Source organism: Muscardinus avellanarius, assembly GCF_963383645.1.
Source record: "Muscardinus avellanarius genome assembly, chromosome: 17".
Taxonomy (NCBI): domain Eukaryota; kingdom Metazoa; phylum Chordata; class Mammalia; order Rodentia; family Gliridae; genus Muscardinus; species Muscardinus avellanarius.
In genome coordinates this window covers 24542834-24570104 of record NC_137803.1, presented here as the reverse complement: position 1 = coordinate 24570104, position 27271 = coordinate 24542834, and the positions used below count along the sequence as shown (strand labels likewise).

General features: G+C 42.4%; 1 protein-coding gene across 1 annotated transcript; it reads right to left on the bottom strand.

Annotated features, from left to right (window-relative positions):
- MEX3C (mex-3 RNA binding family member C) lies at positions 1–24798 on the bottom strand (the record flags this gene model as incomplete). The annotated part of the gene is made up of 2 exons (XM_080714431.1): positions 1–1226; positions 24054–24798. The coding sequence occupies 2 exons, from the start codon at positions 24796–24798 to the stop codon at positions 1–3; spliced, it is 1971 nt and encodes a 656-aa protein (XP_080570557.1).
- Between the last annotated feature and the right edge of the window lie 2473 nt (positions 24799–27271).

Genomic DNA, 27271 nt, shown 5'->3' with positions numbered 1-27271 from the left:
TTAAGAGTGAATTTGGATTGCCTGAGTAACAGCTGTCTGGCAAACTGGACATGATGGCGTTCTCTTTTCACAGATCTTGTTGGCACATTCCATGCAGAAGAGGTTGTGGCCACATGGAACTAGGGCAGCAATAACTTCATTCTCAAAGCAAATCACACAGTCGTGCTTTCTTCTTGATTCTGGAGGTGAGCTAGAGGTGGAACCACCATTGGAAGAGGAGTAACTATTGGTACCATTAGAAAAAGCAGGGATGTATATTGGAAGGCCAACATGGTTGCCTGTGCTAGGTGGGTCGCTCCTAACCCTCCGAGCAAGTGGGTGTTCTATGCTCTCAGGAAATGTAGGAGACAGACGAGGAGTAGATGGCTGACTTCCTCTGCGCTGAGTCTTCATGTTACCAGAAGGGTCACTCCCAAAGCCAGAGAGTGGGTTAACTGGTTCAAATGGAGTCCAGATAGTCTGAGCGGATGTTGGTAAAGAGTCAAAGGCAGGAGAATCGACTGTGAGGTCTTCTGAGCCTACAGATGGTAGTGCATCTCCAAACCAAAAGTTTCCTGTGCTAAAGGGGCTTGTTGGACTAAAGTCAGCCAGCCTATTGCTTCCGAAGTAGGAATCTGTGGAACCACTTCCTAGAGAACTGGAACTATCATTTCGATAGTTAGAAATCATTCTTGCGCGGCTAGGAGGAACTGGATTGGAGGAGAGCCACGCAGAGCCAAGAGTGCCACCTTCAAAGCTGACGTCAGTACCATTGTAATGGAAATCATTCTCTTCATTGAGCTCTATATAGTTTCCTGTACGCATGGCAATGTGCATTTCTATTTCTTCCCGTGCTCGGTCAACGTTTTCAGGCATCCCTGTTACTTCGAAGACAGGCTCCTTATCTCTGCTCGGAGTTACTATGTACGTGTGGGTCTGCTGCTGGATTCTTTTAATCGTTGCTCCTTTGGGTCCGACCACTAATCCCACCACTCGATACGGGACCCTGACCTGGACGGTGGTTTGACCGGGCAGATTGGGACTGCATGACAGCCCTCCCAGGGCAGGGCCATTTTTGTTTCGAGATGCGCGGATCATGGAGAAGTGTTCTGCAGCGGACAGGATTTCTCTTTTGGCCATGGCAACATCTTCTTTCCGTCCAGTGACAACAAAAATGGGCTCTTCACCACGAACAGGTGTCTTGATATACGTGTTTGTCTTGGCTCTCAGTGCTTTAATTTTACAACCTGTAGGAAAGAAACGTTTCATAATTATTATCAACTTTAAAGATATTTAATTTTTAAAGTTTTTATCTACTTCAAAGATATTTATAAGAAAAATCACGGAAAGCTCTTTTAAACTAACTTTTTACAATGAGGCAGTTTTTATTTATTTTTTTGGTGGTACTGGGGTTCCTGGAAACCCTTCTACCTCTGGGCTACACTCCCAGACCTATTTTATACTTTTTTATTTGGAAACAGGGTCTCCTAAGCCAGCACGGCTGGCTTCGAACCTGCACGATCCTCCTGTCTCCACTTCCCAAGCGCGGGGATTACAAGCGTGCGCCACCATGCCCGGCTCAGTTTTTAAGAATGTTTGAGGTTGCTGTGTGTGGTGGCACATGATTGTAATCCCAGTATTTGGGATCCTGAGGCGGGATGGTACGTTCATAGCCAGCCTCAGTTGCATAGTGAGGTCGTCCACAATTTAGTGAGACCCCATTTCAAAAATAAAGAATAAAAAATAGGGCTGGGAGTGTAGCTCAGAAGTAGAATGCCCCTGGGTTCCATCCCTAGTACTGTTCACACATACGAAGTTTAAGTTTGTTCTTTACCATAAAACTTATCACTGAATGATCAAACTTCCCTCATCCCACTAGTGCTCCTTGTGGCAGTGTACTGTTTGGTGGTCTTCATTTGGGAGGAGATGCACCTCTACTGATGGTCCCACTCAGAAGTCAGGGTCACTGTCTACTTCTCTTGCTATCAGTCATTGCACAGTCTACACAGATGAGCTACACCACGACAGGTCTGATTTCTAGAACACTAATAACTTGCTACCTTTCAGGGTGCTGGTGGCAAGAAAAACATTAAAGCGCAGGTGAGACATCTAACACTATTGTCTCATTTAATCTATATAGTAACTCTAAGAACCAGACTATTATACTCCATTTACTGATAATGAAACTAAACCGAAGCTCATAAAAGTTGTATAATCAAAGTTCACACAGCTAGTAAAAGGTAAAGCAAGAGTTAAAATCCAGCCTAACTTCCAAATTGGCGGTCTTTTCTCATTAGTCCAAGAACCTCAGAGTCTCACAAAACTATATGATGATGACCTTAATTGACTTACACTTGTCTTACTGCTTTAGTTAAGCACAACATCCCCTTGTTAAAACTCAACTGATGACAATAACAAGCTGAACACTCGATGGCCACCGGTTATCTCACTTCTCCCACCTGTTTAATTCTAAGCTCATCAAAAGTCTTGGGCATTTATTCCCATCTTGTTTACACTAGCTGCACTCATGCTAGGACCTAAATTATCTAAATTATTTATCTTAATTACATAAAATATAGGCTATACAAACTATTCAATGAAAACTAAGTTGAGTGTTTTTGAAAAGTCCAATAAAGACAGTACTTAAGGAGTTGCTATGGATTGTGTATGGAAGAGGCAATCAAAAACCAGGGATAAAAAGTACTATAGTTCCTGCCGGGCGTGGTGGCCCACACTTGGGAGGCAGAGACAGGAGGATTGCTCAGGTTCAAAGCCAGCTGCGCTGGCTTAAGAGACCCTGTTTCCAAATAAAATATGAAAATAGGTCTGGGAGCATAGCCCGGAGGTAGAAGGGTTTCCAGGAACCCCAGTACCATCATCACACACACAAAAAAGTACTATAATTTTGTATTCACTATAAAATTCTCGATCCAGTCAAAAGAAACAAATACTGGAGACTATATGGAATATGGTCATTGAATGTGGTTTTATTCAAGAAAGAATACTCTGACTGGAAAATCCAAATTTAAAAGGACATGGCCTCAAATCCTATATATTAAGGTTTTATTATCAGCCAAGCGTTGCGGCACATGTTTGTAATCCCAGCACTTGGGAGGCTGAGACAGGAAAGTTAGCAGGGTGGCAGCCAGCCTCAGCTACTTAGTGAGGCCCTCTGCAACTTAGTGAGACTTTGTCTCAAAATAAAGAATAATAGCTGGGTGTGGTGGCTGCAAGCAAGCTTGTAATCCCAGCATGTGGGAAGCTGAGACTGGAGGACCCGTGGAGAGCCTCAGCTACTTAGCGAGGCCCTTTGCAAAGGAGACCCTGTTTAAAAAAAATAAAAAGACCAAAAAAAAAAAAAAAAAAAATAGGGCTGTGGGTGTAGCTCTGAGGTAGAATGCCCCTGGGTTCTATCCCCAGTACTGGGAAAAAAAATTAGGGCTGGGGGTATAGGTCAGAGGTAGAATGCTCCAGGTTTCATCCCGAGTACAGCACGTGCGCGCACACACACAAAAAAGGTCTTAATATCAAAGGCACGTATGCATCATTTCATATTTCCTCACTTTAACTTATTTGAGCAATCACCGATTACCAGTGCCAACTGTCTAAGATTAGAAGACTTCAATCTATAACCTAAAATGTCAAATATAAAACTAAGGCATAAAACTCTGGAGTTATACTTTTAAAATATCTTTACATGAAGAATAAATTTATTCTCATGAATATTCATGGTACTTATAGTTCCTCAAAATATAGAAGTTAGACACTATTGAAGTTAGGAGCCACAATTTGGACAGATCTTTTTCTTAAACCTTCCCTTTTTTGTCCCTGAAATATTAATGTGTAAACACTAAGATTTTGTTTATCATTTCTAGCCCAATACATGTAACAGTCCTCCTCCACATGCAACTGCAGATAGGTCTCCTAGTCTCAGTCTTGCCCCTCACTCCTACCACTTCTCTATATTTTCCTTAATGAGGTTTCTAAATATAGCACAGATCACATGACTACTTATTTGCATAAAGTGCTAGAAAGGCTCCCTAAGGGTAAAGTCCAAACTCTAGGGCACCCGAGGACCGTCTTCAGTTTACACTCAGTTTACACTTGACGGGCTCTCTCTAGCTTCTTTCTAGCCCATCCCTGTCCCCCTTCCTCACTCCTCAAGCTCTGGGCATTCTTGGCTTATAGCCACATCCAACGCTCTCATTTCCATGCTGGAATCTTCCTTTCTTGCACTGCATAATCTTTCAGGTTTTGGTTTAGATGCCTCATCCTCTATGAAGCTTCCCCTTCCCCAGGACTGATTGGTATTGCTTCTCCTCAGAACTCCAGCACTGGGCAGCTGACTTATCCACATTTCTTGCAGGATGGCCACACAACATTTGTGGAAAGATAGATCATTGTTTTCATAGAGAGGGATACTGGGCCGTCACCCAAAACTTTGAAGCCATGGACGCATGGAAGTACTGATAAATAAGATGTTGTTCAGAGCCCTTAAGTTCAATCTTCAGTCCTCTCCTCCCTCAAAAAAAAGAAAAAGAATATCTCTCTTTTTATATTATATTGCCTACTTACTGTTTGGATTACCATGAGGCTGGAATAGTTATGTAGTGGAATGTTATATGCTCATAGAATTGGTTGACTTAGTTAGAGAGGAAGGTGAGAGGGAGACTTAATTTTCAATTGTATACTCAATACAAACACATTATTCTTCTCTCCTATAAAATCCAAGAGAAAAATAGGCAAGAGAAACAGCCCACAGAAAAGCAAAATACAAATGGCCCTGAAGTTGGAAATTCTCATTTCCATAGGAATTAAGCTTTCCTTTTCTACCTACAAGATTGTCAACTATTAGAAAGCTCATGACACTGCTAGTAAAAGGGAGGGCAAGGGCCTTCGCATTATCAAAATGAGACTGCCCCATCATCTCATTTGTAGAAATACTGGCACAAATGAAAAATGCTCTCTGTACTATAATGCTTACTTACTGTTTGGGTTAGCATGAGGCGGGTATAATATTATATACTCATAAAATTGGTTGACTTAGAGGGGCAAGGAGAGAGGGACACTTAGTTTTCATTGTATACTCAATACAGACACATTACTTTTTCAAAAAAATATGCAAACAGAAAACCCAATCAAATATAAATAAATTTTGCTAGTATATCAATAAATACTGTTAGCTAGTACTAAGTTGAAAAAGGTTTTATAATTCTAAAATATAAGGACTAACACTTGTTTTTTTTTTTACAGCTACAGAAAAACCAACATGTGGCAAAGTGTATTCAACGTACTCAATGGATAGAAATCCAGACCACAGATTAGAGGTCAAGAACTAGGATTAAAAAATTTCATAGCTATAATTTTACTTTAACTTGAGAATAAATACTTAGATAAAGTCTCCAACTTACCTCACTGGTGTAGGAATTTCCCTTTCTACATCACTATTGCTGAGGCTGCATTTCACCTTAAAACCCCTTAGCAGCAGTTAGAACTCTGGCCCTCTCTAGCCTTAAAGGTTGGGAGGCCCTGTGTTGCTAGGAGGGGAGTTGAAAGGAAGAAAAGGACTATAAGTGATTGTGCCTGAAGTGTCTGTTCAACTCAGAAGCTGCAATGATCAACTCTGTGTTGCAGGAGTGGAGGGAACAAACGCAGTATGTCCCAAATGCTTCAGTGAAATGTGTACAATGAACTGCAATGTAAAATGTCCTTTTTGCTGTGGGTTATGGACACCAAAATTTTAGAACCTCTAGTTCTAAGAAAAGATGTCCTTGCAACATACCAACAGTGTAGTAAAATGGAAGTGTAGTTACTGAGAAGACCCGAATTTGAGATAGGACTTTGCAGACAAAATTTCCACGCAGCTGGTAATGGTAATACTATCATTTTCTTTTCTATGGTCAGCTAAAACAGCTTGGAGGCTGGAGAGTCTAGACATATAACACTGAAGCTACCCCCCCACCCCCCACTAGCCATCAGAAACATCTTGGATATCTAGAGCATGCTTTTAGAAGTTGTTTCTTTTTGTTTTTATTCTAACTCTTTAAGTTCATTTAGGTGGTGGTAAAAAGACCACATAGCCTACCTATATTATTCAGTCTTTTTTTTAAACAGGGTTTCACTGAGTTGCCCATGGTCTAAGTTGCAGAAGGCCTCACTAGGTTGCTAAGGCTGGCTTCAAACCTGCGATACTCCTATCTCAGCCTCCCAAATACTAGGATTACAAGTGTGTGCCACCATGCCTGGCTACTCTCACTTTTAGTAGAAAAAGCACCATATAATAAAAAACTGGATTAATACTTAGGTCACAATAAAGTTGCCTATAATGAATCAGAAAAACAAAAGTCCATTGCCAAGTCCTTAAAAAGGCAAGTCTTTGCCATTTGTAGATAGTTTGGTAGGCAGAATTCCAAGACGACTTCCCTCCCAAGATTCCTGGCCCTGGTATATATACTTTCAATCAAACACAAATCTAGGTGCTCTTGGGATGGGCTTTTATTGATGTCATTATGGTCCAAATCAGTTTACCTTAAATTAGGGAGGTTATCCAGACTCTCTGAGTGGGCCTGATTGGATCATGAGTCCTTTATAAGCTTTTTTCCAGTTGGTCTCAGAAGAGGTGGTCAGAGATGTACCCTGACTAATGGAGAAGAAAGCAAGCAATCTGTGTTGTGAATTGCCTATGGTGACCCCATGGCAAGGCACTGTAGTGACCTCTAGGAGCTGAGAGGTAGGGTCTTCATCTTCCAATCCAAAGCAATGAATTCTGCCAACAGTCACGTCTCATGGGACATTGAGTCCCTGAGAACTGCAGTCCTGGCCAATCCTTGGTTTCCGCCAAGTAAGACCCAGAATGGAAAATTCAGACACACCATACACCATGTCTAGAGAATTCTGACCTATAGAAACTGAGATGATAAATTTGTGTTGTTTTAAACCACTAAATTTATGATAATTATTATGCAGCAGCAGCAGCAACAACAAAAACTACTACAGAGATCTTAAGCCTTTAAAGACTCCATGACCACTGCCCTGAGAAAAGAGATGTTAGGCATGTATATTACATTCTTATTTGGCACTATAAAAGATACTCTGGAAGGCTTTCAATCAGAAGGTGTTAAGAACAAATATGGAATTGCCATTATTTCAATTATAGTTCAGAAATCTAGTTCTTATCTTTAAACTTTCTTATTACTAGTTTTAGTTTTCTTTCTCTCCTTCCTTCCTTCCTCTCTCTTTCTTTCCTTCCTTTTCTTTTCTTTCTTCTTACCTTTGAACTACATTCTCAGCCCGGCCTGATTTTCTCCTTCTTCCTTCTTCTTCTTCCTCTTCTTCTTCTCCTTTTTTTTTTTTTTTTTTGGCAGTACTGGGAATGGAACCCAGGGGCATTCTACCTCTGAACTACACTCCTGGCCTGATTTTCTTCTTCTGTTTTTTTGGAACTATTGGGGATAGAACACAGGGGCATTCTACCTCTGAGCTATATCCCCAGCCCTATTTTTTATTCTTTATTATTTATTTATTTGGTGGTACTGTGGGTAGCTACCTCCGGGCTATATTCCCAGACCTATTTTATATTTTATTTTGAAACAGGATCTCACTAAGTTGCTGAGAGCCTCACTAAGTAACTGAGGCTAGCTTCAAACCTGTGCAATTCTCCTGTCTCAGCCTCCTAAGTGCTGGAATTACAAGCATGTGCCACTATACCTGGCTGGCTGGCTTGCCTTCTTTCTTTCTTTCTTTCTTTCTTTCTTTCTTTCTTTCTTTCTTTCTTTCTTTCTTTTGTGGTACTGGGGTTCCTGGAGACCCTTCTACCTTTGGGTTACTCTCCCAGACCTATTTTATATTTTTAATTTGGAAACAGGGTCTCTTAAGCCAGCGAGGCTGGCTTCGAACCAGTGTGATCCTTCTGTCTCCGTCTCCCAAGTGCGGGGATTACAAGCATGCACCGCTAGGCCCGGCTATTCTTTATTTTAAAACAGGGTCTCGCTAAGAGTGTTTCACTAAGTGGCTGAGAACCTGTGATCCTCCAGTCTCAGCCTCCCATGTACTGGGATTACAAGCATGCGCTACCATGCCTGGCTCAGTTTTAGTTTTCTAATGCTGCTAATAGTCACCACAAACTGGCTTCAGTGACACAAATGTATTATTTAAAAATAATGATTTTTTTGCATACATTATTATAGTTTTGTAGGTCAGAAGTCTGACATGGATTTTGACAGAGTTAAAATCAAGGTGTTGGCAGGTCATACTGAGCTTGTTGGCAGAATTCAGTTGCTTCTAACTATAGGGCTGCACTTCCCTGATGCTTACTGAGGTCGGGCCCAACTTGTAAAAACACCCGCTTTCCTGGGTTTGCGATTCTCTTCATCTTCAGAGCCAGAGCAGTGATGGCCGAGTCCTTCTCATGCTTCAAATCTCTCTTCCTTCTCAGATCTCACATGCAGCTGGGAAAGTCTCCCTGCTTTAATTGACTCAGGTGATTACACTGGGCCCACAAGGTGATCCTAGACATGTCACACAGAAAGGTCCGTATTCTTAATCATATTCAGGTGAGCACTCACTAAGTCCCTCTGCCAGGCGGAGTGACATGTTCACAGAAGCCACAATGGTGGTGGCCAGGTTTAGAACTCTTTGGATGGGTAAGATTATTTTGCTCATCACATTGTGTTTTTCCTGTCTACCACGTACCCAAATATTGAAAGGAGGAAAGGTTTTGGTTCATGAAAAATTTAAACTCCGATTTAGGAACAGAACCTAAGGGCCAGGACAGAGGACAGGGAAAGGTTTGGTGAATTCTAAAATACTAAATTAGTATGCAGAAAAAGAATTTAAAATTAAATGGGAAAAGTGTACCTTGAACTAGGTGTTGACAATGATAACTAGATGATTGTGTTTATATTGAGAGATAAATGGTTTGGTGGGAAATAAGCAAGATGGCTCCCTTTTTGTCCTAAGGGGTTTGTCTAGCTGTTCCTAGCTAAATTGCTGCTTCTTGGGGTCCAAGGACAATAAAGTTCAGAGTAACTGAACTTAGCCATTCAAATGTTAAACAATTCACAAAAGGTACAGGCCTACATCCAGAGTAGAAGAATCTGTTGATGGAATCAGCCTAGGTGACCATCAACAGATGGATTATGAAATTATGGTATATACACACAATGGAATTCTACTCAGTCATAAAAACCCACAATTTTGTCATTGGCAGGAAAATGGATGAAACTCAGGATTACGCTTGGTGAAATTAGCCAGTCAAAAGCCATGGAAGGCCATGTTTCTACTCATATGCGGAATCCAGAAAGAAAGTGAGCAATAAACAATACCTCAGATAAATGAGGGGAGACACTGGTGGAATGGAGAGGGAAAAAAGAGATCTGATGAAGGTAACTATTCAAATAACCTTTTATTGACACATGAAGTTACTTACATGGATGTAAACACCATTTATGGGGAGTGGGATGGGGAACCTGGGGGGCACACACAGAGGCTATGCATGTATGTAGTCATCACTCTGACTCTCACTATGATGTACAACTACAATGCCCCCCCAAAATCTACTGGTATTTGTCACCTCGAGGAACTCACAGTCATGCAAGCAATACTGATATAGCTATAATGAAAACAGGAATACAAAGAGGTGAGGGTAGAAAGAGGACATGGCTTCACTGCATAGATGAAAGCGGGCATGTGAACCGAGGGTTTGGCCAGGTGCAAAGGAGAGTAGAGGAACAGCAAGTGGGAAGCAGAGGATTAAGCATATAGGATGGCACAGTGGGAAGACTGAGGCCAGCTCAGTGCTGAGCGCACGCCCAGGACTGAAGGCAGAATGGGAGGTGGCCTGTCAGACAAGGAGTATGAGTGGACTGATGGAGTGGGAGCTGGAGCGCGGAGACTGGTGCAGACCTGCCTGAGGCCATCAGGAAGCCAGGCAAGGCCGTGAGGGAGGCAGTGAGCGAGGCGGGCACCTAGTAACCACCTGGGACATTTATTTCAAGTTCTTACGGTGTTGATTTTTGACAAAATGGTGTTATTTTCTAGTAGTTAAACTCGTATTTTTCCAAAATACTTTTCTTGGCGCATTATAGTCTCACATCATAATGCAGTTCATAATGATAGTGACAGACGTGTACACATTACTTTAATAAATTAGGTGCGTGTGTGCACGCGTGTGTGTGCGCGTGTGAGAAGAAGGTGATTTAACAAATCTCAAACTCTTACAAACATCAGAATTGCACTATGAGCTAGAGATGTATGCTTGGGGCTGCATCCCATCCTCAGCACTGTGAAAAACAGTGTGAACATTTTCACTTTTGGTGGTCCTTTGGTATGCTTTTCTTCAAAAACACCTCCCATCCTCAAAGATTGTGTTTTAAAGAGTAAAGGATCCTACCAGGAAATTATTACATATACTCTTTATTAAAACCAAGGAAAGGAGAGTGATACTTTGATTAGCTCTTTTTGTCTTTAAGAAAAGATTCCTTTACCTCCTCCCATATGTAGCCATAAACTACTTTGTCCCAAATTTCATTTCCTACATGTGTCTTGTTCTATCTCTGCTCAGATATTTCATCCCAAACTTCATTTCCTAAGTGCGTCTTGTTCTTCCTCTCTTTTCAGATACTTTTCAAATAACCTGGAAAGCCATTGGTGCATAGCTCCCCTTCCCTGTTATCCAAGTACCAAACACTGCCCCTTGGAAAGGGGGAAACTGAAAGGCTCTATGAACTCCAGCATATTACAAATGTAGGAACCACTTATATATAAATTCTTTAAGGTTAAATTCAAAGTAAACAGCACATGAAGCAAAAACTGATTTATCTGTAGGACTGAGTTCTACTGTTTCTATGTTAGGTCAGTCAACCTCTAGGTCTTTTCGAATATTTTTTGGATTGAGTCTATCTTCTAGGAAATATGTAGTCACCCCTTTCTCTTTCTGAGGTCTAAAAGTACTTGGGGCAATCAGATACTACCATATTTTACATACATATAGCTATTTTTTCCTTAATGAAGGTTGGTAGGGTATTGACTGAAAACAGAAGATTTTGGAGTGACCAATGGAAACCAGCTTAATGAACCTAAACAGGTCACTAAACCTGTAACTTTCCTTCATGTGTGAAGAACTATGATTATAGATATATTACTCATTTAGTGTTATATGGATTAAATAAAGTACTATATTAAAATGCTTATTGGGCTGGGGATGTAGCTCAGTGGTAGAATGAGCGCTCAGCATGCCTGTGGGTAGCTTCTACCACTATAAAAATTTTCTTACAATATCTGTTATTTAATTAAGTGCTCAATAAAGAGCAGCTTTCATCAGTTTTTAGAACCAATTTCTACCCCTCCCAAGTATTCTGAGTAAACTCAGGTAACAAGTATATGGGAAACTGGACCTAGCTATGAGATAAGAAAAATCTGAAGAGCACTTTTCAGTTTTCTAAGCTCTTGCCAGATACATTTCTATGTAATCATCATAAAAGAGTGCTTGAAAGGCATGAAAGAGCTTAAATTGTTTGCGATCTCCCAGCATTTAGTCAGATCTCAAACCTAAGTTACTTTAATTTTACATTTCTTTGCATTATTTTTCCCTAAATGCACATCGATTCCCAATATCATGATATATCGCAATCAACAGAGGATCTTATTAGATAAATAAGGCCATTTTTCTTTGCAGTACGTCTAGACTATCCACCAAAGTTCCCTTCACTTCACTTGGTAAGAACTCCACTTCAGCATTGTACCCTGATGACTACCAGCTAAATTCCAACGAAGGACTGGTTCTTAAGCTAGGCTGGTGGCGCACACCTGTAATCTTAGTACTTGGGAGACTGAGATAGGATCACAGGTTCAAGATTAGCCTCAGCAACTTAGTGAGACCCTGATTCAAAATAAAAAGGTCTGAGAGTGTAGACTGGAGGTAGAATGACCCTAGACTCAATCCCTAGTATTTAGAAGAGGTGTGTGTGTGTGTGGGGGGGGGGGGAGACTAGCTCTTATGCACACAATTTATAAAGAGTAAGTAATTTAGTTCAAGGCTGCAATATATCCCTAAATGCACAATACAGTAATAATGGCTTTCTAGGGTTCAGGTGTCTCTCTTGTAACTTTGAAAATTTAAAATTTTGTTAAGAATACTCTGTTCATCTGGCTTTAGGACTCACTGACAGCATTTCAAACAGCCCCATTTATGCGATTTTAGTTTTGTCATTCACAGAGACATTTAATGCCTTTAATCAAGCAGTATCTACTTACTGTCCTTCAAAGAAAAGCTTCAATCAACCTCCTTAAAATAAAGGGGCAAGAATAAAGGCAAAAGGGAAGATGGCCTCATTACTACAGTACGGAAAGTAAAATAGTAAATAATAAAACGGCAAGTTTCTAATCCAGCAACTGAGTTCAAGTAGCTCGTATCTACTTTATTTCAGGAACTTACACTGACACGAAGATGCAAAGATAACTAAGATTCAGTTTTGCCTTTATGGCCTTCTATCAACTCCAAATTCAAGCAAGGAAGAACTGAAGTACGTGTACGTGTTCATGTACAGCTACTGAGTCATCATTCCTTGTGTTAGCTGGAGATGGTGAAAAAATCTTCAATATCCTCGCTGAATTTTTGTCTCTTGTTCTACTGCTCTCTGGGCAACTCTCCTTGCAATGGCTTTAGACTACAGTGAGTTGCTTATACTTCCACAGACCTGTTTCCTTATCTGTGTGGTGGAAATAATAAATCAAATGAGCTGAAATTCTGTCCAGTGCCTGACATATTCAAATTGCTAATTTAAAAAAGTCAAATGAGCTGATTTTCTACAAGTAGTTAAACATCTTTATTTATGGTTTGTGTGTGTGTGTGGGGGTACTGGGGATTGAACCCAGGGGCATCTATCTCCAAGCTATACCCCCAGCCCTAATTTTCTTCTTTATTTTGAAACAGGGTCTCACTAAGTTGCAGAGGACCTCCCTGAGTAGCCGAGGCTGGCTGCAAACCTACAATCCTCCTGTTTCAGCCTCTCAAGTAATGGGATTACAGGTGGGTGCCACCATGCCAGGCTTAAAACATGTTTAGATTATGAAAAACATATTAAAATACTGTAAACTCTGTAAAGCTGGGAGGAGATATGTAGTCAACTTAACTGGTAATTTGAAATTCAGTTTATTTCTATATGATTATAGGGACTTTCTCAGACAAAACTCTGAATATAAGAACTCTGAGATCATCTAGTTCAATCTTGTTTTATGTAAGAACAGGTTAGAATTGCCCAAAGTTACAAAGTAGTGATTTTAAAAATCACCATTCTCACAACCTGCCTTACTTTCCTAGTTGATTTTTAGGAGTAGAGGAGAAATCTTTGCATGTATCAGGTATTTTTAAAAGTAGAGATTAAACTTAAAATGCTTCTCTTTTTTTCCATTTATTTTAGACAAGAGGATTGAAAATATTTAATGAAAGCTTCACACTTGGCCCTCAATTCTAAAAAAACTAGAAGAGGGTGTGAATTATAAATCAAATGCTCAACAATTTTTTCAACCAGGTAACTTTAAATTATGTCCATGCTCTCTACAGGATGTAAAAACTGCAACTGCAGAATTTCAGAGCATGATGATATGCACCTATAATCCCAGCTGCTATGGAGGCTGAGGCTGGAGGGTGATGAGTTTGAGGCCACCCTGGAGCCTAGCAAGACCCTATCTCAAAGTAAAAATTTAAAAAAGAGCTGGTGATGTAGCTCAATGGTAGAGTGCTTGCTCAGCATGCATAGGAGGACTTGGCTGGGTTCACGCCCCATCCCCAGTGGAGCCAAGGGGGAGGAGGGAAGGAAAAGAAAGCTCTGCCAGAAATTATATTTCTAAAGCTCCAATTTTAAATAAAATTTAAGACATAGTATAAATTAAAAATGTTTAAATAATTTAGTTTGTAGTATACCCTAGGAAAAACTCACTAGAATGACAATTTGGGGTTTCAGCAAGAATTTGCTCAGAGTGTAAAAGAAATTTAGCAGTTAAAACACTTAAGCTGAGCAGTGGCACCTAACTGTAGTCAAAATAGTCAGGAAAACCCAGGAGCTCAAGGCCAGCCTGGCAACTGAGGGAGAACCAGTGCAAGGAAATTTAAACTTTATCTTTCCTCACATATAAGTGATCATCTCTACACTTTCAACTGCACAGTGGCATCTCTTCAAACATGATCCTCATAAGTGGCGAGTGTGGGGGATAAAGGAGGCGGCAGAGGAGAGAGGCAACTGGGAAGAACAAGTAAGAGGAACAGGTTTTCTCTCTAACAGGAAACCAAGGCTCAGAATAGGTAAGTTATCTGTCCAAAGTCACAAGCAACAAGTAGTGAAACTAATATAAAGTAGTTTATAACCAAATTCTTTTTTTCCCCCTTTTTGTGGTACTAGGGATTGAACCCAGGGGCATTCTACCTCTGCCATATTTTTTATACCCCCACACTATTTTTTATTCTTTATTTTGAGATAGGGTCTCACTAAGTTGCAGGGGACCTCACTAAGTAGCCGAGGCTGGCTGCAAACCTGCGATCCTTCTGTCTCAGTCTCCCAAGTACTGGAATTACAAAGTGTGTGCCACCACACCTGGCTACCAAATTCTTTAATGCTTACTTTCAACTGCACTGGCAGTTTGCATTAAATATTTATTATTTTACCGGCTAATCTTATTATTCAATAATACAACTTTACTTGTAGTCAAATAAGACTTCTTAACGTGCAATTAACTGAAGGCAACACACCATGTACAAGTGAACTGCCTTTTTTTTTTTTGGTGGTACTGGGGATGGAACCCAGGGACATTCTACCTTCGAGCAACACCCTCAACCCTATTTTTATATTCTTTATTTTGAAATAGGGTCTCACTGAGTTGCAAAGGGCTTAAGAAGCTGAGGCTGTCCGCAAACCGTGATCCTCTTGTCTCAGTCTCCCAAATGCCGGGATTATAAGCATGTGCCACCACACCCGGCTTAAGTGAGTTGCTTTTAAATTCAGAAACCAGCATAAAAAAGGTTCTGTAGTTACTTAATATAACTTAAAATTCTAAACTTAGTCACAAAACCAAGACTTGAACTATTTAAACAGTATTGGTTATGCGTATATTTAATTGAGTATAACTGGGCTTAGTCATTTTAACATAAGACAATCACTTTAAAGGCTTCTATATCAGATTTGATCTTTGCAAATTTCTATAGAAACTAATGGTATCATGGGAAAAAAAGTTAAAGGTAAGACCAAGAATTAAGATATATAAGCTTGGGAAAAACTAAGGATGTAGTTTAATAAAGAAACAAAAAACTACTTTAGAATCACCTGAAAAAAAATCCATTTAACCAAAATCTAATTGAGGCTTCCTAAAATCTTTTTAAAACTGCAAGTATAACCATTTATGAAAATTGCTTTTTCATTTGAGTTTACCAAATTCCAATAGTAGAAATTACATGGCTTAAAGTTCACAGATGATAAAATAGCACTGTGGTAGCCATCTAATAGTCTGGTTCTCTCCTTTTGGGAACATAGTTGTAATGTGCCTTCTTGCTCATCTGAAATTAGGTGTGTCTGATGACTTACTTTGATTAATGTAATATGAGAGGATGTGATAAGTATTACTTCCAGATCTAACACGTAAAGACAGTCTCTCTGACCTGCCTGCAAAGGGAGACCAGCAACACTTGAGATTTTGGCCACTCTGTTGGCCTGCGTCCCTGAGTAACTAAAATGGGCAGAGTTCACGAGAACAAGAAATAAACTCTGGTTAATAATGAGATGTTGGTGTTCTTTGTTACCACAGCAAAAGTACCAGGTATCTAACACACATTCAATCAACAGTTGATTCTAGTTCTATTACATTTGAAAAATATACTGTGTGAAACCACCTGTGAAGGCTGATAAAAGGTGAATGGCATTAAATAGGATGATTCCAAATTAGTATCAGATTTACTTGAACAAACTATCATGTATTTATCACTAGTTTCATATATGTCAATTTGTGTTATCTTTTCGTCTCTTGAGGCATTGTAGGTATGACTATGACCAGCAGTAAAAGAGGTATCTTTGAAGCCTAGGAAGTTTAAGTGATTTGTTCAAGATGGCAAAGTGAATTACTTGTGCAGAGTAATTAGAATTCAATAATACCAGCCGAGTGTGGGCGCACGCTTGTAATCCCAGCATTCCAGACACAGGAGGATTACAGTTCGCAGGCAGCCTCAGCTACTTAGTGAGGCTCTCCGCAACTTAGTGAGACCCTGTTTCAAAATAAAGAATAAAAAATGGGGTAGAGGGTGTAGCTCAGAGGTCGAATGCTCGAATGCCCTTGGGTTGCATCCCTAGACCCACCAAAAAAAAAAAAAAAAAAAAAAGCTATCTCCTACCAGTATATCACAGCTAAACAAAGACCATACAAAGACCATTCCAGGCACTTTTATGTAGTTTATACTACATATTTTTATACTAAAACATACACTCTAAAACATTTTTGCATTCAGTTTGAGGCAAAAGCTTTAAAACTTCCCATAAGTTCCTTAATTTATACAAATAATGAAAGTATTCAAAAACAAATTAGAAATAATTAAGCATTAGAACTAATGCTACCTTTCCTAGGAAACTTATAATGTATAGAGGATCTTAGAATTCCAGCCCACACACATTGCTGGAAATTTTTCTAGGTAGAAATCTAACAGAGAAACAGTTTTCAAAAATGTGGCTCTCTTAAGCCGGGCGTGGTGGTGCATGCTTGTAATCCCTGAGCTTGGGAGGCTGAGACAGGAGGATCGAATGGGTTCAAAGCCAACCTCAACTACTTAGTGAGGCTCTCAGCAACCTAATGAGACCCTGTTTCCAAATAAAATATAAAAAAGGTCTGGGAGTATAGCCCGGAGGTAGAAAGCCTCTGGGTTCCACCCCCAGTACTACAAAAAAAAAACAACAAACAAACAAACAAAAAAAAACCCAAACCAAACCAAACCAAAACAACAACAACAAAACACAAAAATGTGGCTCTCTGAATAATTTTTAGGTTGTTGATAACCAGGGGGTAAAATGTATATACCCGAATCACTTAACCTAACCCCATTATTTCCTATTTTCTCCCAAGTGAATCAGAATAGTTCATTAGCTGAATAAGGTAGGAAGAAAAGTTAGTAATTCCCCACACATTTTAAAGACAATTATAGTAACTGAAACTTTCCCAATGGTCCCAGAGCTAATATATAAATGATTACAAATTAAATTTTAATCTTATGAAGCCATAGCATCTAATTTTTAAAGTTAACATATATAGAAATTAGCTTTCTGAATTATAATTGATAGTTAAGTTTTAGTTAGATAAATTAGAACAATGATAAATGTGCCTTCTGTATATTAAAGACACCAAAACTTAAATAAAGAAATTTGGGTAGTAATTTTTTTTTTTTTTTGCAGTACTGGAGATTAAACCCAGTATTAGCATTCTACCTCTGAATTATAACCCCAATCCTACTTTTTATTCTTCATTTTGAAACAGGGCCTCACTAAATTGCAGAGGGCCTCACTAAGTAGCTGAAGCTGGCTGTGAACCTGTAATCCTCTTGTCTTAGCCTTCCAAATACTGGGATTAAAAGTGTGTGCCACCATGCCCAGCTGGGTAGTAATAGGAAATACAGTAGGTCAACTTACATAATTAGGGTAGAACTTAACCCAAAATATTATTAATCTTCAAGAGCAGAATATCAATACTGAAATAGCAATGTAGAGTGAAAATAAAATTTTTAATGTTAAACTGATATAAATCCAAGTTCTATTATTTCAACAAGTATCTTTCAGAACCTTAGTTTCTACATCTGTAAAATGGCTCTAACTACCTAGCTGTTAGATGGCACTGTTAAGTACCTAGCAGGGCACTTGGCAAAGAGAAGGCCATCAATCCCCCCACTCACCCCAAAGAGTAAAATGCTTTATTTAGCATTATTCTCAAGCCATTTCTTTTCATGCAATGTGTATTTACTCTTCAATAGGAAATATATGTACAACAAGATTAAGATTTTTCTCCTGATCAAAATATATACTCAGCCCAGTATGGTGGCACACGTCTATAATCTTACAGGACGATCACAGGTTCAAGGCTAGTCAGCAATAAGACCCTGTTTGTTTATTTGCTCATTCATTCATTCATTCATTCATTCATTCATTCATTTTTGTGGGTCTGGGGATGGAACCCAGGGGCATTCGACCTCCGAGCTACAGCCCTTGCCCTATTATTTATTATTATTATTATTGTTATTGTTATTTTGTTTTGGTGGTACTGGGGTTTCTGGAAACCCTTCTACCTCCGGGCTACACTCCCAGACCTATTTTATACTTTTTATTTGGAAACAGGGTCTCTTAAAACCAGCACGGCTGGTTTCGAACCTGTGCGATCCTCCTGTCTCCGCCTCCCAAGCGCGGGGATTACAAGCCTGCGCCACCACGCCCGGGCTTATTCTTTATTTTGAAACCGGGTCTCACAGAGTTGCAGAGGGCCTCACTAAGTAGCTGAGGCTGTCCTCGAACCTTGATCCTCCGGTCTCAGCCTCCCAGCCTCCCGAATGCTGGGATTACAAGGGTGTGCCACTACGCCCCCACGCCTGGCTATTAAGACCCTGTTTAAAAAAATAAAAAAAGGAGGGGGATGCCAGGCCTGGTGGTACACACCTGTAATCCCAGTACTTGGGAGGGTAACACAGGAGGATCACAGGTTTGAGGACAGCTTCAAAAGTAGTGAGACTCTCCTTAAGCTGTTGAGATCCTGATTCAAAACAAAAATAAAATCGGCCTAGAGGTATAGCATGGAGGTAAAAGGTCCCTAGGTTCAATCACCAGTACTACTACTTACTAATGATAATAATAAAAAAGGGGTTGTGGGGTACCCAAACAAACCAAAACCCAAACACATACTCATTTTATTTCAGTTAAGAGCCTGAAGAGTAGTTTCACTTTAAGCAACTGAGAAAACTGCCACAGGATACACTGAAGGCAGCTTGAAACAATGTACTATATTAGTTTTGCTAAACAAATCTTACAGTACACTACTAGAAGAGATCAGCACAAAGTAGCTCAATAAATATGGGGAAAAAATTCTGAAATAGTTTAGCTCAGGTTAGCCAGAGAGTTACAAAACCCACCTGCATCTGCATGCAAAAATCAAACAAAAACAAAGGAAAAAAAACCCCTCAAAAACTCTTTTCATTTTTACCTAATTCTTATTTTAAGCCATGTGTGGTGGCACACGCCTGTAATTTCAGTATTTAGGAGGCTGAGACAGGAGGACCGTAGGTTCCCGACCAGTCTCAGCAATTTAGTGAGGTCCTCCACAATTTATTTTATTTACTTATTTTTTTGTGGTATTGGGGGTGGAACCTAAGGGGCTTTCTATCTCTGGGCTATACCTTCAGCCCTATTTTATAATTTATTTGGAAACAGGGGCTCACTAAGTTGCTGAGATCCTCACTAAGTAGCTGAGGCTGGCTTCAAACCTGTGTGATCCTCCTGTCTCAGCCTGGCAAGGCTCTCCACAATTTAGTGAAAGCATTTCAAAATAAAAAGTAGGGCTGGAGGGGGTGGGGAGCTCAAAGGTAAAATGTCCCTGGGTTCAGTACCCAGTATATCTCTCACACAAAATAATTGTTTTTACAATGTGCAATACTTTATCATACATATACTATCCATACATAAATGTCCAGATACTGAGAGCATGAGTTTATTTTTTGAGGCACTCCTGTCTCAGCCTCTGAAGTACTGGGATTATATGCATGTGCCACTGTACCTGGCTGAATTTGTATTTTGATCAGGAGGAAAAAAAAAATGTGATCTTCCTATACATAAAATCTCCTACTTAAGAAAAAAAATTAAAAAGGTAGGGACTTTTCTAGACTAGGAGGTTAGAGAACACACGTATTTCATCCGATAAAATCACTGATGAAAAGAGTTGAAGATTCAAATTTATTTTAAACAGTAATGTTAACTTTGGGTTGTAAGTCTTTAAACAACTCAATTTATGCCATTCAATATTATGGCACTTAGAAATGGGCCTAGAGTTCTACTTTAATTCACTTTTTAGCCTTACTGAATATAAATGATTATACAATTTGGAAAATCTTCTAACCATCGCCAGGCGTGGTGGAGCACGCTTGTAATCCCCGCGCTTGGGGGGCAGAGACAGGAGGATAGCACAGGTTCAAAGCCAGCCACGCTGGCTTAAGAGACCCTGTTTCCAAATAAAAATATAAAAATAGGTCTGGGAGTGTAGCCCAGAGGTAGAAGGGCTTCCAGGAACCCCAGTACCACCCCCCCCCAAAAAAAATTCCAACCATTGTCAATATGTCTTGTAGGCAACTTAGAGATGCCAGCTGCACATGGTGGTACATGTTTGTAATATAAGCGCTTGGGAGGCTTAGGGAGAAGGGTGGCAGGTTCAAAGCTAGCCTCATCAACTTAGTGAGACCCTGTTTCCAAATAAAAAAATAAAACTAGGGGTGGAGCAGAGGTAGAATGTCCCTGGATTCACTCTCTAGCACCACAAAAACAAGTAAACAGAGCAACAAACAGATGTTTCTAAATTTACAAAGTTAGGTCTTAAAATCTGTGGTCAGAGTTATTTCTGATGTCCATATTCTAAAAATTCTTTATCCATAGGCCTCTTTAGTTCCTGACTTCAGTTTACAGTATTGTTGGTTTCACAATAGATGGAGAGCTCAAAATAAAAAACAAAACAGGGTCAATTTAACATTTACAAAGACCATATGCTACTGGGGAGTGAAATACGAGGTCAAACACTGCCAACTTTCATCACTATCAAAAGCAGTGGTTTGTTTTTTGGAAGACACTAGAACCAGAGGCCATCTACGTGTGTTGCTAGTCTATGTGACTCAGAATTCCATTTGTCCTGCTCTTTGCTTCAGAGCTGAAGTCATAAATGTCTCCATCTGTGACATAATTATTTCCAAAACCAATTAAGAGATGTCAAACACAAAATTATGACTTCAGGTAATGCACAAAATTGGCAGGGAAGGATAATTTTTAAGATTGGTAAATTTAGCTCCTTCAAAGATTAATGAAAATTTTAAGTTTGATGAACATTTAGCTTCTTCAAAACAAACAAGAAAAGTGAATTGATTTGCCTTGTTTAACTCACTTGGATAGGTACTATCCCATGGGGGAAATTATCGAACTATAAAAGGATATGAACATTAGAAATCACTTAGTTCTCTGCAGGATTGAGCAAATACTTCAAAGGTTTTATTACCACGTTACAGGGGTGTGGAGGTGGCTAAGGGGTCAATGATCCACTAGATGAAGGGTTCAAAACAGGAAAAGGGCAAGATTTTCTGCTCTTAAGATAAAGATGACACGCTATCAACAGTACTGCCAATTCTGGGAAAATATTAAGTGCAAAGGAATAGTCAGCAATTTGTCTCCATGTCCTAAGACATAAATAGATTTACACTTCCTTATTAACCAGTAAGCACATCCCTAGGAAGAGAAATTAAGACTATATCTCATTTATTACCAGGCAATAGATAATACAAAACAAAAACTTAGGATCCTGTTTACTTTTAAATAACAGATTTGCATAAAGTTAACAGTTCACATAATTAAGGACCATTATATAGTGTTTTACAGGTTATGATATAGTAATTCTGTATTGTTATTTATTTTTGAGGGACTAGGGATGGAATCCAGGGGCATTCTACCTCCGAGCTACACCGTCAGTCCTAATTTTTATTCGTTTTGAAACAGGGTCTCACTGATTGCAAAGGGCCTCGCTGTTTACAATCCTCTCCTGTCAGCCTCCCAAATGCTGGGATTACAAGTGCGCACCACCATGTCCGGCGTAGTAAGTCTGTATCAAACTAAATATATAAAATATAAAGCTGGGCGTGGTGGTGTATGTTTATAATCCCAGTACTTGGGAGGCTGAAACAGGAGGACTGCAGGTTCTCTGCTAGTCTCAGCTACTTAGTTGAGGCCCTCCGCAACCATGAGACCCTGTTTCAAAAAAAAAAAAAAAAAAATTAAAATTGGACTGGGGGTATAGCTCAGAGTTAGAATGCCCCAGGGTGATTATATATATATATATATATATATATATATCTGTTATCTACACACACACACACACACACACACACAAACACACACACACTCCCCAGTAGCATATGGTCTTTATAAATGTTAAATTGACCCTTTTTTGTTTTATTTTGAGCTCTGCATCTATTGTGAACACACACACACACACACACACACACACACACACACACACACACACGTTATCTTGTCCTGTAGTAAAACTGGCATGTAAACATCCCTTCTCTTTGTTATCCCAGACTGTCACTGTAAGTACATTGAAGCAACCTGAGGAAGTGATACCCTATCCTAGTATGGCACTCAGGGTTCTATGTTCTGGCCTCAACAAACTACCTACCCAGCCCTTTTCCACCACTCCCACTTTCAGGTCACACTTCACAAGTCAGCAAGACTGGCCCATCACACCTGGAGGCTATTCCTCCACCTTCCTCACAACATGCTTCGTCTTCAATCTCCACTCTCCAAGGCCCTCCAGGGTGGATATTCTCGTGTGTGTGACTTTTTTAATCATACTATAGTTAGTACCACTAACTTCCTAATAGTTTACTGGTTTATTAGACTGTTAGCTTCTAATAAAGAGCAGAAAGTTTGAATCAATCTCACACTCTTGATGACCATAAACTCAATACCTGGCAAAATACAAGCTTGCTACATAGCAATCACCCAAAGTTCTTAAGATGAACGGTCAACTCATTTGGTTCTAGAAATCGTTGGTTTTATCTTATATAGGTGAAACTGTTCTTTTCTGGATTATTATCCTAAGTGGTACCAAAACCGAATAAGGCATGTGTAGTTCGTTAGGCAGTTTGAAACAAGCTATCTCCTTTATCCAGATTTCGGATAAGATTTTTCTTACTAAAATCCTAGATGAAATAAACCATGTCTGATATGTGAAGCCACCAGTTCGACAGACCTCTTATTTATGTGTACTTTAGACCACTTGGGAAGGATGAGATCATTTAAGCAGCAGCGCCATCATCTCTCTTTATCTGACCTCAACAATGCTCTCCACCTAACAGTGAAGACACGTCCACGAGGCTAAACCCTGTTGTAATTAGGCGGCAGTCAGTAATATTTGCCCCTTTTGTCAAGTGAGCAAAACCTGCGCTAAAGAACACAGGACCTTCCCTAAAAATGTCGGATCCCGAGGTACTCCGGGCATCCCCTTCCCCCACCTTCACAAATCTACTCCTGGAATCTGAGACATAGGTCCTTTGTCTGAACAATGTGGGAGGAGTCTGTCTGCAGTACTGGTGCGCTGGCAAGTGAAGAATTTATTGAAAACTGCATAAACGCATAAAGTTCTTTAATTACCTTATTGCCCAAATTCTCTTCATTGTGCACACCAAAGTGTCCTAAAAGCCAGCGTGCCCCTTCCGGAATAAAAATGCATGCACGGAGGGGGACAATAATATCGACGAGAGGCTGCTCTTCAAAGCTAAGTTTCTCAATAGCGGAGGGAGGGGTCGGTACTGACCACTTCACCATCCCTTCCCTCTCGCCTAAGCTCTTCCTACATGCCTCCATTGCTGCCCATTTTTCATTTGAATATCAGGGTGTTCCAAGAGAAGCCGAGAGCTTTTTGCAAGACGCTCGGCTGCGCAAACTTGCAATCTGCAGGCTTTCGCTACACAACACCGAACCTGCAACTCCTCCGACCCGACCTTTTACCACCTCGCCGAGGTTTCTGGTGCCACGCCAGCCTGCTGTTCCACGAATACTGCCCCAGCGAAGTGAGCGCCGCCGGGCTGGGTGGCCCGAGAAACTTAACACTTTCTACCGGGCAAAACGAGCGCAACAGCAGGGTCTTTGGCAAGGTGACCCATCTCCCCATCTCGGCGACCCTCGGCTCCTCCCAGGTCCCTTCTCAGAGGCGGACTCGCTGGGTTCCCTCTCCGCGCCCCGAGCTCGCGCCCTCCGTCTCCCACCCACGCCCCGGGCCGTGCCCAGCTGTCCCTCCCCACGCCCCGTACTCACCCTGGCGGCCGACAATCTCGGCGACGTGCTCGGAGCTGGGCACCGGGACGCACTCGGTGGTGTTGACGCTCTTCCTCCGGAGCAGGGCCGCCTGCTCCCCGTTCAGGGCCGCCGCCGCCGCCCCTCCGCCGCCGGGGCCGTAGGCGTGGGACAGCATCGCCGCCATCATGCCCTGGGCATCATCCCCTCCGTACAGCACCCCCGCCGCCGCGGCCGCCGCCTCCCGGGCATCGAAGCTGGCGGCCGGCAGCAGCACCGAGCCCAGGGGCCCGCCCGGCATCGGCTGGGTCTGGGAGGCGGTGGCTGCGGGCGGCGACAGCAGCAGCAGCGACGGCCGGTCCTCCTCCTCTGCCTCCTCCAGCTCCTCCTCCTCCAGCAGGTCTCCGTCCAGCTCGGCTTCCTCCCCCTCCTCCTCGTCCTCGTCCAGCTCCAGCTCGGCCGCCTCCGAGGCCGCGGGCCGGCCGGGCGGAGCCCGCTCCTCGGAGGGCAGCCCCGCCGCCCGCCGGGCCTGGCCCTGCGCCGCCGCCGCCGCCGCCGCGGCCCTGAGCGCCGGGGCGCCGGGCTCCGCCGGGCTGGGGTCGTCGAGGCCCAGCGCGGCCAGGCGCTCCCTCAGCAGGAGCCCGTCCCCGTCGAGCTCCGGGGCGCCCGCGGGCGGCGGCGGCGGCAGCGGCGGCGGCGGGGGCGGCTGCGGCAGGGGGGCCGGGGCCGCCGCCAGGGCCAGGGCCGCGGAGCTGCCGCTCGGCATCGCGGCGGCGCGCTGTCAATGGCGGCGGCGGCGGCGGCGGCGGCGGCGGCCGGGTCAGGCGCGGCGGGCGGCGAGCCCCATGGCGGACAGGGCCCGGGCCCTGCTCAGCGCGCAAACACCTTTCCTCTGGGGAGGCGGCGGGGCCCGCGACCCGGGCTGGAGAGCGCCAGGGCCGCCCCGAGATCGGAGAGGGCGGGGTGGAGGGGCAAGGGAAGGAGGCAGAGGTAGGTAACTAGGTGGGTGGGTGGGGACGGCGGCGGGGCGGGCTGGTGGAGGTGGCGGCGGCTCCCTCTCAGGGTTTCTTTTGTTTCATGGCCTTAACCAGCCCCCGGCGCGCGCGGCGGCGGCGGCGACGCCCCACGCCGCTCTCCGAATGAAGCCGGCGCGCTCTGATTGGCTGCTTTTAATCTCTGGGAGCCCGCCCTCTTCTCCCGCAGCCTGCACACTCCTTTCCCTAGCCCCACCCCCCACCCGCTCCTCGGGCCCCGCCCCTCCCGTCCCCAGGGCGCTCTGATTGGGTGACAGAAAGAGCCAACCCCCGAAGCTAGTTCCTTCCGTTCTCCCCCCTTCTGTTTCCCTGTGACTCACAAGGAGGGCGACTGTGATTGTTCAGTTTGCGCGTCACTCTCTATGACGTACGCGGTGGAGGCGGGGAAAGGGGGCGGGGCGGAGGCGCGGTAGCTGGGGCTGAAACTAAGGGTGGAGCTACGTTTTCGCGCAGGCGCGTGCAGTTTAGGCGCACGCTGGGGGTTCTTTCCCTTGACACGGTCCCCCGTCCCTCTAGCACACGTGGGTGGGGTCTTTAGGGAAGGTCGGGAGTGAGCAGCTTCGGAATGGGACCGCAGGCGCGGGCCCGGGGCGCGTTGTTTCCCCAGGGTGAGGAAGAGATTGCCCCTTTCTGGGGAAGGGCCTTAGGGGAGTCTTAGGAGGAGGGGCGGGGAGTGCCCCATCCACTCGCGGAGGTGGCTTCCTGAGCCGCGTGGCTGCGGAGCCTTCCCTGCAGCGCCCTGGGGTCCCTCCCTCGCCCTGCGCTTGTGGGCCCGGTTGGTTTACACGGAGAGCCTGGAAGTGATGAATTTCACTTTTCTGTATTAGGGCCTGTAAAGGAAATCGTTTGCCCCTCCAAACGCTCTTTCCACAGTATTGTCCAGGTGATCGCACACGTGGCTAACTTTTCTAGCGGTTACTTTAAATGACTTATTACAAAACAAAACTTAATACTCTTTTCTATTTTGGGCTGTGGCTGCCCCACCCCTCCCTTTAGTACCAGATTCCAGATTAGTCTTAACCTTTAGGATTGTCCTATAGAGATATAATGCCAGCAACAGTGTAAAGTTCCTAGTGGCCCCATTAAAGCAGAAGAAAACATTGTGTGTGTGTGTGTGTGTGTGTGTGTGTGTGTACGCGTGCGCGCGCGTATATATGCACACTAAGTTCAATAAATCCAAATGTCACCATTTCAACATGTCAGCAATTATAAAACCATTAACACATTTTAGTTTTTCCTGCTAAGGCTTTGTAACTGGCGTGTGGTATTTACATTTACAGTATTTCAGTTCTTACCCTAGCCACATTTTAAGTACTCAGTAACTACTAGGTTTAGACCTCTAGATTTTTTAATTGTAAATTGAGGACCTTTATACATTGGATTTATTCACTGTATCTTACTGCTTCAAGCTTATTTCTCTAAGTTGTCTAGGAGGGTACAAGGGCACTAGTACCAGAGAAGGCTGAACAGTGGCTTCCATTTCTCTATGTTCCTAGGGCCATTTGCACAGTCTTCCAACCTACACCATCTCTACAAAAAAAATTTTTTTTAGCTGACACTGAACCTTTCCTGTTACTCTACGTTTTCCCCAGTTCTCATATAACCCTGTATGTTGCTTCCTAACCCTTGCTGGTAACCTCTGGAGCAAAGGTTCACAACCTATGCATAAACATCAAGGATTTTTAAACATAGCTAAATGCAGGGCGGGGGAGGGGGGACACACTTTGATATTTGGATTCAGTCGACCTGGGGTGGTGGCCTCCACGGGCTCTTCAAAAGCCGTATAGGTTATTCCCAAGCTCTCTAAGGCTTGAGAGCACCCTACAAGGTTTCAGCTTTCATAAGTTTTGCTCTTAAGTCTACTGAAACGTGATCTTTTCCTTTGCTACTTTTCCAATTAGGCACAATCTTCATTGATTTACTACAAGTACACACTTTTTGAGATATGCTCAAAAGATATATTACATGATGTCTTAATAAAGGTACGCTCTTAAAATGTGCCAGTGAATAGCTTATATAGCTAGACATTCACTTAAAGAATATACAAAAATGCTTATTTGAAGAGTAGAATTTCTTAAAGAAAAACAAATTCAGTTAAGGGAGGAAGCCAAATAAAACACAGTGGCCACTCCCAGGTCATTGGAAGGACATATGTAATAACAATAAAGCTAAAATTCTCAGCAGCCCCTCTTTTCACAAATTGTC